Source organism: Crocodylus porosus, unplaced genomic scaffold (genome assembly GCF_001723895.1).
Source record: "Crocodylus porosus isolate Cpor-Errol unplaced genomic scaffold, CroPor_comp1, whole genome shotgun sequence".
NCBI lineage: Eukaryota > Metazoa > Chordata > Crocodylia > Crocodylidae > Crocodylus > Crocodylus porosus.
Window position 1 is genome coordinate 1,184,743 of NW_017728935.1, and position 13,384 is coordinate 1,198,126.

Genomic DNA, 13,384 nt, shown 5'->3' on the forward strand with positions numbered 1-13,384 from the left:
TTAGTAAAAACAACAGAAAAGAGCCAACCATGGGATGCAGAGAGTCAGAATGCACTCTTGGTCACTTCAGTTTAAACCCAAATGATCTCCACTGGAGTTAGGTCAATGGTCCTATTTTTACCTGGGTGAGATGAGCATTTAGCTAATTGCCTTTAGCTTCCACATCCACCGTTCCTTTATAGCTTGAGGGCACAGGCAATGCCTAAAGGTTGCTGCCATTTGATGGCTGCTCAGCAGCCTCTGAGAAATGTGTGCAGTTGGTTTCAGTCCAGCTCCCAGTGGGAGGGATGACCATATCTCACAGCCCATCATTGCAGCTGGCCACGGACTTAATGAATGAAGGAGACCAAATTGTCCTCTCATCCCCAGGCCAGCTCCTCCAGGTCAGATCTAAAGTTTGTGGTAGAAGAGCAGAGGCAAAACCCGTGCTGCTGTTAACTGTGCGGTCCCAGGTTTCTGGTTCATTTAAGCACTTTACAATTCTAGGATTAAAATCCTCCGATCCTGAAGTCCCTGGGAGTGTTACTGCGGACTTTGACGAGGGCAGGATCCTCTCTCAGGGCCACCGATTCAGCATCTTTTATCCACACTTGTGCACGGGAAGGAAACGTGAAGTGGGCTCACAACTCAGGGCTGTTTAGCCACTGCGGTCCCTCAAAAAAACCAACACGTTCTGGAAAGACAGCTGTGTTTGCAACACAAATCCTACAGGAGCTTGCAGATGGCTGAAGCCATTCGTGCCGGCCAAAAGAGAATACCATTTCCTAAAAGAACCACCCTAGCATATGCATTCACAGAGGTCCTAATTCTCACCTTGCCTCTGATAGCTACAACGAATTAGGGTGATATTTATAGCACTTGGATCCCACGTTGCCAGCCACAAGAACACTATAGGGCAAAAACTTTCATCTTCCTGTTATCCAGGCATAATGAAGATTTATAGCCCTGGGGCTCTACCTGAGAAATATATAACAAATGCACAGAGCTGAGACTCTGCTTCAGGAAACCGTGATTTAAATTTTTTTCTATTTATAAAGTCTCTATGGAAACAGAGGCAGCATTAGATAGATAATAAGTATAAACCCACAGATTTTTACCATCAAGGGTACAATATGGCTCTGGAGTCTTTGTTTGCTCCTTAGAAGTCCCCTGGGAAAAGTAATGACCAGTTCCCACGCTTTTAGAATAACTAAAATAAAACAAAAGGAGGATAGGGAGGCAGGAATAAAAGAAAAGACCTTTTTTTCTTTTCTTTTTTGCCAGATGCATCTGCAGCAGTTCGGGTCATGTCATTTTTAGTGGCTTTGAAGCGTAACAATTCAATCTGGTAGAAAACTTCACTTAATAAAAGCATTAATAGTAGCCCTCCCATTGACTTAAGGAGGGGGAAGATTTTATTTCTAGAATGTAAAGGGCTCAAACGAACCACAAAGCATGCTGTCCACCTCAGATTTTCCTCAAAGACATGTGCACGGGCCATACAGATACAACCACCCCAGGGTTTACAGGAAATTTGTATGCGACAAAAAAAAAGTCAGGGCCATTCGATCGCATGCATTTGCATGATATTGTTTGACCGGAAGGGTGAAATTCAGCACCGAATGTAAGGTGTATAAACCAAAGGGCTTGTCTACACAAAGAACTTGGCCTTGTGGATTAGCATCCCATGCAGAAACCTCTCCTGGCACTTCACATTTACTCCAAAATGATTAACGCACTTCTGAAGGGGGGTAATTATTATGAAAGAAAAATCACTTGGACTCCAGAATGGAGCGTCCACGCGAACAGCTGTTCTGGAAGAGCTACTCTGGAAAAGTTCCCAATACCGACAGCCCTAAGCGTGTTGAAAGCATTAAGATCCATACAAACATTTCCATTGCGTTAATTCCATCAGAAACCTTTTTAAAAAAATCAAATGGCGATCCCCTCCAGCACCATGTGCACACCCAAGTCAGCCCTGCAGACCAGGAGGTGCCTGTTTGAATGCGTCAACACTTGTATAGCACAGCATCTGCCAGAGAGAACTGGTTCTCCCGAGAGTCTATGCAACTCTGATTTAGTGACTCTATAAGGTACAGCTTGACCCCGATATCTACACCTGAGATGTCTGAAGGTGTTTTAACCCATAATAATAGCCCAGCGTTGAATCTTACACTTATAAATTCCAAGGCAGGCAAAACACAAACATTTGCTCCGAAAGACAAAAAGTTTATATAACTCGTGTAGCCTCTCTATAGCAGTTCAGTCATGTCATGTCAATGCTAATTGGCACCAATTTCAAAATCTAAGCATAGACACAATCCAAAGCGAATTTCCCTGGAAATGACCTCAAAGAAAAGGCAGGGTAGAGACGTGCCTTTACAGACTGAATAAAATCTACAGCCGCATCCCCATGAGCAAGGGTGTCCAGTTGCTGTGGGGAAAAAAGCAGCAGCCCAAATTCACGCAGCTGCTCTTTGCCCTGGCGTACACCCTTGCGCGTGGGTTTAGAACTGGGAAAAATGCTCTAGGTGGGGTAGAGCAGGCTGGGGCCAGCATCTGGGCTGGCCCCAGCAGCCTTAACTGGGATCCTGGGGGCCTCCCGGGGCTCCAGCAGTAGCTATCCAGAGCCTGGCTGGCAGCTAGAGCATGACTCTGGCCATCCATGCTCCAGTTTTGGATGGTGCACGCTGCTACCACGTGCATCACTATTTTTTACCCCCCCACCCCCCCAACGTACTGTTTTTTGATACTAGGATTTCCCAGTACCTAAATTTGTGCAAATATGCAGTGTAGAGAACCAAATCACATGCTTGGGGTGCCTTCTGCAGCACCTCAAAAGCCTTGGCCGTGCTGCATAACTCAAGTGCATGCTCATGTAGACGCGGCCTGTCTATTTATATAAAGAAAAGGTGACTTGAACTACTCTGCGAGCATTACCCAGGAAGAGAGGACTAGAAAGGTTAATGAATAGCAATAGAAAAAAAATACAGCTTTAATACTCTAAACAGCTACTCATAAAATAAGCAAGCATTTAAATATCTCTGTTAGCTTTTAAATATCTGTGAGGTCAAACCTAGAGCGCTTATTCAGTTCTGACTTGATTCTGATTCAAGCAAAAATTCCCCAGGTTTCCAATGGGAGTTTTGCCTAAGTAAGAACTTGGGGCTTTGGCCCTGTGTTTTTCAATCTGTCAGGGAGAGAAAAGAACAAAGGAAAATGTTTGCTAGATTCTTGTTCAGCAGCAGTTGGGAACTGGTTGGTGTTCATATGTCAGAGAAAAACAGCATTGTTTTCCAAATATCTAGTTGGAAAGGTAGAACAAACCCAAGTTTTTTTTTGGTTTTTTTTTTTTTTAAAAAAAAAAACCGAGAGAGAGAACGAAATGAAAAATGGTCTAAAAATCTCAAGAGGGCTTTGAAAGTCTCAGCCATGTATGTTTATAAATGATGGTGAATTTACATGTACAGTGGCATGAAGGAATTAACATTTGGAGGCCATCAGGGTGAAGTTTGATATGGTTTGTTAAGAGGAATCTCATCCAAAACGTCTGTGCGCCAGCTCCAAAAAATGCACGACAATCTGTTTAGTTTTTAAAAAAATGATCACTGTTTCAAGAAGTGACTAGCACACAAATCGCCATGATGGATCTTTAAGGCTTTAAAATCTACCGAATATTTTGCTCTCTCAATACAAATGGCCAGGCTCATCTCAGATACGTGGGTCTGATACCATTGACCTCTAAGGAGCTACCTTGGTTTGTACCAGTTTGTGTAAGAGGAGAAAATCAAATGTGAACTGTTGCTAACTTTGGAAAGGGGAGGCAAAGGATTTGTTTGAACACAGTTCTGAACTGAACAGTTTTTGGTTCTTTTTCTTACCTTCCTAAATTCTTTACACATTGAGGAAGCTAATTGTTACAGCGCAATCAAACACTGATGCAGACAGGGAGATTCACAGTCAGAAAGTGGCGGCTAAAAGTTAAGGTACATTATCATCAGCCATTACATTTGTGTGTCCTTTTCTCCTAGAATTGGTCAAAACACTTAGAAGCGACTTTTTACAGCGTGAAAAGTTGCCTTCTGTCAAATCAGAAATCTTTGGCAGGAGCAGACTGGTTTTCACGGGAATTTTATCTGGAAGATTTCCTGGCTCAGGTTCTGGACGAAATTTCCGGGCAGACGGAGGCGGTTAGGGCCTTCACGTCGGAGGTGAGAGAACCAGATCCGCCCATGGTTTTCCACACCCCAGAGAGGAGCCCTAAGTAACTACTGGGTTATAAGCCATTCTGGGATAGATTGCACATACTCTCTCTTTCACCTTTTATTAAAGGTTTTTGACTCAGACGCAGCATCTAAACAAAGTTTGAAACCTCAACATTTTTTAGCAAGTAGAATTTGAGTTTTCCAGCCAGTCCCTCTTTGTAAATCCATATGTCCCCCCCCCCAAAGCAGTGACAGTTTTATGTGCACGAGCAGGGTGCACTGCTAACTGGGACTGGGGGTGGGTGGAGGGGTGTTTAGCTAGCCGCAGCGAGGGAAGGGCAGTAGAAATTCAAGCCAGCCCCACTACATCCTTCAAATGGTCTTTGAATTTCTAGACTTCTCAGCTGGTTTCATTATTTATTATGACTTCTGTTACTACAGAGCCAAAGCATCCTAGTCAGGGATCGGGACCGCACTGTGCTCGGCACTACAGAAACACAGAGCTACGCGACGGTGTCTGAGCCAAAAAGCTTGGAGACGAGGCACGGACACAGGTAGACGAGTACAAGGAGAAAAGGAGATGATATCGGGCAGGATGATGGGCTGTAGCCTCAGCACACCCAAAACACGTGCTGCCAGGTTCTTCTTAGGCACCTCGGCAAAGGGAGTTTTAAGATGGGATCTGGAAGAGAATAATGAGTCAGCTTTTTACACGTGTAATGGGAGCTTCCTCCGGCAGGAGAGAAAGCTGAAAGGTGTTTCAAAACCTAGCAAGCAGAAGCCGGAGGCTGGTAATAAGGCAGGGGCAGAGAAAAAGAGAAGACAGGAAGGGCCAGGATAATAGATCCAGGGATCTGATCCAACACTTCACTGATCCACTGGGAACCAGAGGGAACCAGGGAGCATTTTCCAAACAGAAACACAGCTATTGCCATGGCTGAGCCTCTGCAAAGCCAGAGCAGGCCCCTTCACCGGCTCCAGGGTCCCGTGAAAGAGAGAGATAACAGTGACTGACATATGCGTACAGTGTGTGCACGTGTGTAAAAATATACAGAATAAATAGGAGACAACGTGTATCAGGATAAGTTATAAACTCATAAGGTAAATTATTAATTTATTTCTAATCTGTATCATCACATCATATAATCTGTTCCAACGTGTTTGTAACTATTACACACGAATACGATACATAATACAAAACACACATGCACTCACACATCCACAACAAAACACTACACATTTCTCCCCCTGGGGAAAGATGCGAGAAGAAACATGAGACAGATATTAGTCACATTACTTAATGCACTTAACGTAGTGCTGGATAGTGCTCAGATACTGCGCTGACGAATGCAGCAGCAGAACCGATGCAAAACGGGTCCTTTAGTAGCTGTCAGCATGCCTCAAAAATTGGTCTCAGCCAGGAGAGCTGGTGCAAATCCTGCTCAAATCCCAGACCCTGAGTGACATTTACAGACTAATGCAAAGCAAATAAGACCTTTGCCACGGCCCCCTCTGCAACCCACATGTGTTAGAAGACAAGTTTCGTGTCATAAGTAATGCAATTAGCACCAGCCCACAAGCATTTCACCCACTCTTGTCACCTGCATGACTGCAAAGACATTAAGAACCCAACTGTTCTTCACTTGGGGGTGAAAGCAAGGCTGGCTTAACTGCTCGAGCGCTGGTGAACTGGTCTGAGTGCAGGGCGAACGTACCCGCGGAGCATTTTCATGGTGCTAGGTACGAGTAGGTGTTTCATGTGCTCGGTGGCTAAAGACTGCTGAACGTACTAGGCCTATCCGGGTTGTTGGTTGCAGCCGTGTTGGTCTAAGAACATAGGTCGACAACGTTCTTTGGGTAGATGTGATCGCTTTTATTAGACCAGCTAAATAGTTGGGAAAATTGCTCTTTTAAAGCTTTCAGGCACAAACAGCCTTCTCCAGGCATAGAGAGACTCTGCAGTTTCCCAAGACCTATCCAGAGCACTGATGCTCTCAGTGGAACGCTGTAACTGGGAACGGGATGACTTGTAACAGGAGCAAAGGAAATCCCCCAGCGCAAGGGACATTTAAAGTGAGCAGTAGCAGAGGGCACGTAGTAGAAGGGGATCCGCATTTGAAGAGCTGACCAGGTGGGTGAAACTCCCCCCAACCCAGAGCTTGTGCATTATCCCAAACACCTGCTTGAAGGCTCACGTGGTGGTGCAGAGGTGTTTGGGCTGGTGCTGCAGAGGTGACTGTGAGGCAGGGCGCATGGAGGGACAGCAGGGACGTGCCAGACTCAGGAAATTATCTGCTGCGTTGTTTGCTTAAACTATTCTCTCCCACCAAGACGCAAACTCTTCACTGAGAGAGCGCGGGGCGTCAGTCAGTCCAGGCTCTTGTCTGCTGCCCCAAACCCTGCCACCGACTAACTGCAGGACCTCGGGCAAGACGCTTGCCCTTTCTGTGCCTCTGCTTTCCTTCTGTCAAACAGGGGTGATCGTTAATCAGCCGCACATACCTCGTCAAAGAGTTGTGAGAACTAATTATTAGTGCTCGGGAAATGTTTGGGAACCTCAGCTGAAACACGATAGGGAGGGAAATTATGTCGTTAATACCATTATAGTTATTATCATCAAGTAACCGCTCGGTGCTCCAGTCTCCGAGCGGGGCGGGCTGTTCCAGACAGCCAGCTGGCACCTCTGCATTCTCCGAGCGGGGGCTGCGGGTGGGTAGGTAACATTAGCCAGACTCCAGGCAGCACTTTGCGGGTGTGTGCGAAACAGGGAGGGGGAGTAGGAGGGCTCAGTGCCAGGAGATGAAGATAAACGACTTGACAGGGCGATGACAAATCAGGCCATGCCAGTGACCAAGCTGCTGCCGCCGATAGATTTGGGTAACTGCAGGAGACTCAGCTTACCTTGAGGCTGTCCTTTTAAAACCAAGAATGCATATAAATTGTTGAGGGAATAAATGCAAGTACAGCCCGGGCTCACAGCACGGGGGGTTATGGTCTTCGTGAGAGGAAAGACGACGTGTTCTGGGGGGCAAGGAAATCCAACACAGGACTTCAAAGGTTTTGCAGGAAGGGGAATTAGAAGTGGTGGGGTAAAGCAGACTGTCAGCGGTGTCTTGCATCCAAAAGAGCATGCCCACATCTGTAAGGAAAAACAGAGCAAAACCTGGGCCCGAGGCCCAGGACTAGGCTCCAAAAGAGCTTTTCCTGAGTGGAAATTAGGTTAAGACTGAGTCTAGCCATCGGGGTTTGGTTCCACAGGCCCAACACACTGGAGCCATCAGGGGTGTTTGCATTCACTTTGCAGGGACTCTGAATCCCTCTGTAAGTGCCCCTGAAGGCCCTGATTGCAGCGTTTTCTCCATCCCAGCCTGCCAACGCCATGTCAAGTTGCCACATCGGCACCAGCCCACAGCGCATCCAACTGAGCCCCGCTGACCCCTCGGCTTGCCCATGGAGGGAAGGGCTGGGTAAAGAGCAGGTCTTGCACCCTGTCCTGATGGAAAGAAAATCAGTCTGACCAAAGAGAGGGGAGTAAGTCCCTGAGTCGAAGACACTCTAGGGCCAACCTGACACATCTGTGGGCTGTCAGCTCCAAGCCCATTCTGCTATGGGGAGGGGTGCTGAGCACAAGCCAGCTCCCCTGGCGTGTCACTCCTCTACACTTCAGGGTGGGAACCAAGGGAAGACATCTGGCTGCTTTCCACTAGCGTGCACCACGGATGCTGCGCAAAGAGAAGAGTGGTACTCAGGATGCTAAGCTGATCGTGATTTAAAAAGAAGAGAGAAGCAGAGACCAGATTGCCGAGATCATGACGGTGTTTGCTCAAAGCTGTGGCTGGTTTCAACATCCTTCCTCTCACTTCTGCAGCCAAAGTGCCCAGTTATGGAGAAAAAAAAAAAAAAGAGCAGATGAAGATGCTGAGATCAAAGAGGCTTGGGGAATGAGAGGATGCAATCTAAGCATCCAGTCCCTCATGGCATCACTGCCACAAGCGTCCCTGCCTGCTGCCTCCGAGAGTCGAAGCCCAGGGCCAAGGATGCTTTCTCGCAAGGTGCTTTGTATGGATTCAGTCACGCTGCTGCAGCACTCAAAAATATCTGCCACCCAACATATTTATAGGCAGACTTATGTGTCATGCATCTGCTCTGCTCCTTGCCAGGACATTTGTGTGTGTGATGGAAAGCTTGCTCATATCAAAGGAGCTGGAGTTACACTTGTAAAAGAAAAGCTGTCATGCATTTGCTAGCGAGAGTGACTGGCTGGCTTTGAGCGAACATAAAGACGACAACGGAGTTCTCTGTTCCCAGGTCGCCAGCCTGAAACCAACCTCGGTGGGCACCGAGCAACAGCTGACGTCTGTCTGTTCGGTGCTCGCTGGGGGATTCCACGGTGGGTTTTGATCTGTCGGTGTTCACAGGACAAAGCCACCGTAACCCGTACTGTTAATGGTAGTTGTGTTACAGGGGCAAAGGTCTGCACAGTCCGCTGACTGCAAACCTCGCTCCAGGCCTTGTAGGCACCTACTCCTGCTCAGGCTGACTGCTGTTTCTTGCTGTTCTACCTATGTTTTTATCCTCTTCCTTTCTCTTGTCTCTTGCAACTACTCTTTGTGCTTTCCATACTCTCTTTCTGCCTCCCCCTTATTCTATTTTTCTCTGTGGCTTGCCCATCCCGGCCACTCTCTCCTATTTTTTCCCCTGTCCCCTCACCTGGTTTCCTCATCCACCACCAGTGCCCCTGCCATGAGGATGCCAAACCAGGCATGATCCCCTTTTCAGCAGGCAACAGCAGAGCAGAGGAGCATCTGGGCTACCTGTGCCCTGTGCTAAACCTGTTAACCTGTGAGCAGAAGGGGAAGGTGGGCACATCTACACATTCGTTAACGTGCAGTTGTTACTGAGCATTTAATTTAGTACTTGCTTAATGACGTACTAACTAAACGTGCAATAACCAGAGTTACTGCGCAGTAGTACCGGAGAATGCCTTTTTAGTGACGCTACTGTGCAGTAGCCCAATAATACTGCACAGCAGCGTATTAGCACCATCTGTGCTGTGGTGTGCTACCACGCAGTGTTATTAAGCTACTGCACATTAAGCATCTTGTGTAGATGCTCCTGGTATCGGCCAAAGGAATCTCCAGGGCTAGATGACCAGCAGGTGCTAATCTCTCCCAAATCCCCCCAGCAGCACATGCTGCAATCACTGAAGGCTAATCTGTGTGTTCCTTAGTCTCAGTGCCAAGCAATTACTCAGGGAAGAACAGCACCAGTAGCCCCCAGTGTTTTGGCATGACAATATTTTACAACGCAAGTGTGCACCTCTACAGGAGCATCTTTTATCTGATCGCAAACCATTTTGCAAACATACACTAATTAAACTCAAAAGCATTAATTACATCTCTTAGCACCTCGGCAGATGCTCTAAAATTAGCATCCACCTTCTAGCGACAGAGAGATTAGCACAAAATGATCAAGTGACCAGCCTAAGTTTGCACAGCTGGTCAGTGCCAGCACCGGGAATAGAAGCCCAGGAGTCCTGTGAAAGCTGTGGGAAGCAGTGAGACATTGCTTCGCATGAGCTTTGCCCAGCAAAGGCAGGTTTGATGATTCACTCTACGCTGACAGCAGGCAACAAAGCTCCAAATGAGCTTAACGTCATGAATCTAGAAGCAAATCTGCATTAGGGACCGAGTTCCCACACCAACAAAGACAATGGGACTTAGGTGACTGGTTTCAGTGGGAGCTGGATCAGGTCCCATATTAGGAAAGGCTTTGGCTATTGCTAAGGCTACAGGTGCAGCCTGCTTGTGGCTTCATATAAATTAAAAACCTAACTACTGGTGATATTAATCAAGCATGCTCTGGCCAGGCCAGAAGTGCACCTCCTCCTGGTTTCTTCCTTACACAGCCCCGGAAAGCGTGTGCAGCTCTTTATTTTCACATCCACGGCTCCCTTTAATTGTAAGGGACTCTTGCAGACTTGGGCCCTTCATTTAGCCATGGAAGAGAGAAGGCTTCTGCTGCAGTGGTGCCAATGACCCTCACCCTGCCTCGCTCAGGCCACTCAACTGCAACGCAAAGCAGTCATGCAGAGGAGAGGGGGCAGGTCAGACTCCTTGGCTCAGTCACTGGCCACTCTGCCGCGATGGCTAAGAAGAGAGCGTGCTTGTGCCAGCCACGACAAAGAGACTTGTGCAACAGGCACAGAGCCTGAGTTTGGGAGGCCTCAGCCTATCTCAGATCTCTCCAGGCAGCGCTCAGCTGTGGATTTAACTCCATGGCAGCATCCTGTAAGTGTCAGAACCCCTTAATGGTCCCCTGAGCACCTTTTGCCCTCTCAAAAATCTTAAATATCTAAGTCTAAACCGGATTAGCGATCCCCCAGACATGGATCACTTATTCAAACCAAGGGAAGGCAGCTAGGGTGGGCAGTGGAGGAAAATCCCCCCTCTGCAGGGGCCAGTGCAAGGCCTGTGCAGAACTCGAGTCTCCCTTTTCCCTCAGGATAGGGCCCTCCGTCCCTCTGGGTCCAGCACTGGCAAGCCTGACAGTGCTCAGAGAGCCCAGGAGAGAGGCAAACGTGCTGCTCAAAGCAGATCACTGTGGGCTCCAGGCCTCTGTTATGCCCTTAGCGATCCACAGCTTCATACACTGCTGTTTATAGGATGACAGTGACAGGTGCAGGTCAGTAATCATAAAGGCCGGCAGAAGTGATAGAGGCAGAGAGCTCCACTCCTAAAGGGAAAAGGAGTCCAATGCAGCAGCAATTTGGATTAAATGACCTCAGAGAGAAGTCAGCTTTCCTTTCACTGCACCTCTGCGTGGGGGGCTGGCACCCATCGGCAGAGAGAGGTAAAGCATTCACCTGCAAGTCGTAACTCCAGGGCTCCATCCCTGGCTTGCCGTGCGACTGTGGCCATGATATCCATGCTCTCAAGGCCAGATCTGCAGCTGGCATAACCCATAGCTCTGCTGGGTTCACACTAGCTGCAGATGTGGCGTTCTGGACCAGAGTCCCCTGTCTGTGGCTAATGATGCTTCCTCACCTTTATCCAGCGCCTTGCTCCCCAGGAGTGTAAGCTATGAAGACACTATAACAAGTGGTAGAAGATGCATCTGAGACCGTGTTGAAAATACAGTGCCAGGGAAACGCTCCGCAGTGCCAGACGATTCTGACGGATAGTTGCAGCCAGAAAATTAGCCTCTGGAAAAAGCACAAATCAAGCCCCTCTGTCACACTGCCATTGTGCTCCACTATTAATAACTCCCGATCAGCATGGCTGTTTTCAAATCCAATTGAAACGTAAGCGATCTACGCTCTACCTGGGACTTCCAAACTTGCCTTTTTGGCTTTCTGCTTCACAGTGGGCAGGTCTACATGAGACGCTAACTGCACAGTAGCCTAACAACACTGCACAGCAGCGTGCCGGGCAAAACGCGTGCTAATATGCTACTGCGTGGTAGTATTAAGCTACTTGTGTAAAAACCCATGTGCCAATGCTACTGAGTGGTAGCACCAGTTCCTGCACATTGATTTAGTAGCTAGTATCCAAGTACTAAACTGAATGCACCGTAATTACGGTGTGTTAACAAACGTGTAGATGTACCCAGTGAGTGATAGATGAGGACTCACGAGCTGCAGCCCCCAACAACCATGCATGAGGCAAAGTTGAACCCAGCTTTCTTGCACTGCTGCAAAAAGCTTGCTTTTGTCTGGAAAAGGAAGCATGGCCCAAAGGCAGGAAGGCAGAAACGGCTCATATTCATAGTCACTTTTCTCACTATAACTGCACTGTAATCCTATTAGGCCAGAGGAGTAGTCTTGTTTAGCTCCTTCCTGCTTGCTGCCATGGGTTACTAGAGTTTTCACTTAGCAAGACCTGCTTGGCTCTTCTGCAGAAGGCAGGCTCTGCCTCCCTCGCTCATCCTTTAAGGCAGCTCCGTCCGAGCAAAGCTTCTGCTTCAGGTCCAAACGCACAGACCCAGATGCCCATCTCAGTCACGGCAGCAGAGCTCCCTTTAAAGCAATGGAGTTACGCTGCATTTAATCTGGGGTGCAGATATTCTTCCATGCAGACCCTCTTAACAGGAGAGTAACATCAGTTTGTAAAGTCCAGAGTTGCCAGCCTGTTATTCCTAATGCCTCACAAACCGCAGCCTTTTTATCCTTATTACTTATATTACAGGCGTGCCTAATGGCCCCATGCAGCCCCCAGCCTCCTCATGCCTGTACAAACACACGTGACTGCCAGTCCCTGATTTACTGTACCTAGAGTCTAGTGCTCACAATAATAATACTTCGCTCCTCTCCCGTAGCACGTGCCCCCAGCCTGCAAAGCGCTTTACCGAAGAGGCAAGTTTCATCCTCCCTATTTTGCAGACGGGAAAAGAGAGGTGCAGGAGAGGGCAGCGGATGGGCCAAAGTCACCCCACAGCCCCGCTGTAAAGCCAGGTCTCCCGTGTCCTAGCCCCGTGCTCTGTGGGGTGGGACAGCCTCTGTTTTTGGAAAGCCGCTGGCGGGGTTTCACCCAGCACCGTTGCTCAGCAAATCTCACCCTCTCTGCAGGTGAGCCTCCGACTGCGGTCCCCTTTTCATCTTCCGGCCACCCATGGTTTGCAGCGGGGGTGATGGAGAGAGGCAAACCCCTCTGCTCGCGTGCATCGGGGGGAGGAGCGGGGCACACTGCAGTGCTGAGAGAAAACCCTGCTGTGGCCCAGCCAGGGGAGGACAGGTATCCCCACGCTCCCAACACGGGGCACGGCAGGGTGGGACCCGGCTGCAGCCGCGCGCGGGGGGAGGCCAAGCCCCTGGGCGCCGAAGGCTCACCTTTAGGTCGGGAGGCTTGCTCCGGGGCAGCGCGGGAGGCACGGGGTTGGGGTTCCCGGGGGCGCCCGCCTCGGCCCCCGGAGCCACGGCCCCTTCCCCGGGCCTGCCATCCCCGGGCACCTCTTCAGCCCCGGCGCCGTCCTCCTCGGGCTGCTGCAGCTCGTCCGACTTGCACCGCTTCATGCCGGCGGGGCCGCGCAGGGGTCCAGGATGCTGCGGGCTGCGGGGGCAGGGCTCCGGGATGTGGGCTGCGGGGGGCAGGGCTCCGGGACGGGGGGAGGATGCAGAGGTGCGGGATGCGGGGTGCGGAGATGGAGAGGTGCGGGGTGGAGGGTGCAGAAGTCCGGGATGCGGGATGCTCAGCGCCCGCGGG

The 13,384-nt window shown here is 49.2% G+C and overlaps 1 protein-coding gene across 1 annotated transcript in view; it reads right to left on the bottom strand.

The window, feature by feature from the left end:
• The window catches only part of TMCC2 (transmembrane and coiled-coil domain family 2), a 59,078-nt gene extending 45,843 nt beyond the window's left edge, over window positions 1–13,235 (bottom strand). The window contains exon 1 of the mRNA XM_019546565.1: window positions 13,012–13,235. Coding sequence (XP_019402110.1) covers window positions 13,012–13,194 — 183 coding nt within the window. The 5' untranslated portion in view covers window positions 13,195–13,235. The remainder of the gene's footprint in view (window positions 1–13,011) is intronic.
• Between the last annotated feature and the right edge of the window lie 149 nt (window positions 13,236–13,384).